General features: G+C 54.3%; 1 protein-coding gene across 1 annotated transcript in view; it reads left to right on the forward strand.

Annotated features, from left to right (window-relative positions):
• Positions 1 to 139: 139 nt before the first annotated feature.
• The window catches only part of DLX6 (distal-less homeobox 6), an 11,198-nt gene continuing 10,078 nt past the window's right edge, over positions 140 to 1,259 (forward strand). Inside the window, exon 1 of the mRNA XM_009641466.2 lies at positions 140 to 296. Coding sequence (XP_009639761.1) covers positions 140 to 296 — 157 coding nt within the window. The remainder of the gene's footprint in view (positions 297 to 1,259) is intronic.

Consider the following 1,259-nt stretch of genomic DNA (forward strand, 5'->3'; position numbering starts at 1 on the left):
CCCCGCCGTCCCCCGCCGTCCCTTCCTCCTGCATTTATTCCGTGCGGAGGGACGCCCGGGGAGGGAGAGGGCTCAGGGCAAACAGGTGGAGAAAGGTGACGATCTCCACTCGCGAAAAATAAAAATAGTTCTTGGCGGGATGGAGGTGGAGGCTGCCCACGCCGTGGGGATACTGGGGCCGGTCAACCGGGCAAAGCAGTTCCACTCCGCCGGTGAAACCGTGCCCGGTGCCGGGAGCTGTCCCCGCTCCGGACGGTGGGTGCAGGCGGAATTCACGCTGCTGGAGGCGATGCTCTGTTTGTCCCTTTCTCTTTACGCCCTCAGATCCGGGACCTCGCCTAGCTGAGTTCCCATAGCGAGATCAGATAATGGATCCCTCCGGATTACCTTTCTAAATTAACTTTTAGATTTGTTTTTACAGTCCGTTGAGACCCTGACAAAAGAGGCTGTAGCTAGATACAGATACGAGATAAACATAAAAAGCAATCTCATTACACGGGAATGAGCGAAGAACTCTCCTTGCAATCTACTCTAGATAACAAGGCTGCCTGAAGACACAAGCAAAGCCGAGATATTTACTTCTTTTCCTATTAAATAAACCTCAATAACTGCATTGACTTTGCGCGGTGTTTACTACATTTCCATCCAATGCTTGGGTAAATGCATCCCTAAAGGTAGAGTAAATAATTGCACTGATCTCAACAAGGGAAATGTGTAGGCATGTGAAGTGTACTAAAAATAAACGGAGGCGAAGAGAGAGGACATCGCGCCCGTTTGCCGTAATTAAAGCCTCCGCTTTCGCTCGCCGGAACCCGAGGCTTCCCGGCCGCAGCCGGGCTGACACCTTCCCCGCGGGTGTCAGCGGGACAGGACCCCAGTGGCCGTGGGGAGGCGGGGAGCCGTGGCTCCACCCGTGGTGGCCGGGCTCGGGAGGGCTCGGCGCGGCGCTTGGCTTGGGGGAGCGACCGGCCGGTGCCGCAGGAGCCTCGGGTTTCCATCCGCCTCCCAGCCCCTGCAAGATGGGCACTTAAGAGCCGTGGAGTTTGGTTTGGGTTTCTTTTTTTTTTTTAATTGGATGGCGTCTTCTTCTTCTGCCAGAAGAAGGGTGGTTTGTTGGTTTTGATTTTTTTTTGTAACTGTTGTTGTTTTTTCTTTCATTTGAAAAGAAAACAAAACAACACAAGTCCCCGCTAAAACCAACATCCCTCTTTCAGCAGCGCCCGAGCGGGCGGGGACGCCGGCCAACCCCCAGCCGCACG

Source organism: Egretta garzetta, unplaced genomic scaffold (genome assembly GCF_000687185.1).
Source record: "Egretta garzetta isolate BGI_Z169 unplaced genomic scaffold, ASM68718v1 scaffold30, whole genome shotgun sequence".
NCBI classification, from domain to species: Eukaryota; Metazoa; Chordata; class Aves; order Pelecaniformes; family Ardeidae; genus Egretta; species Egretta garzetta.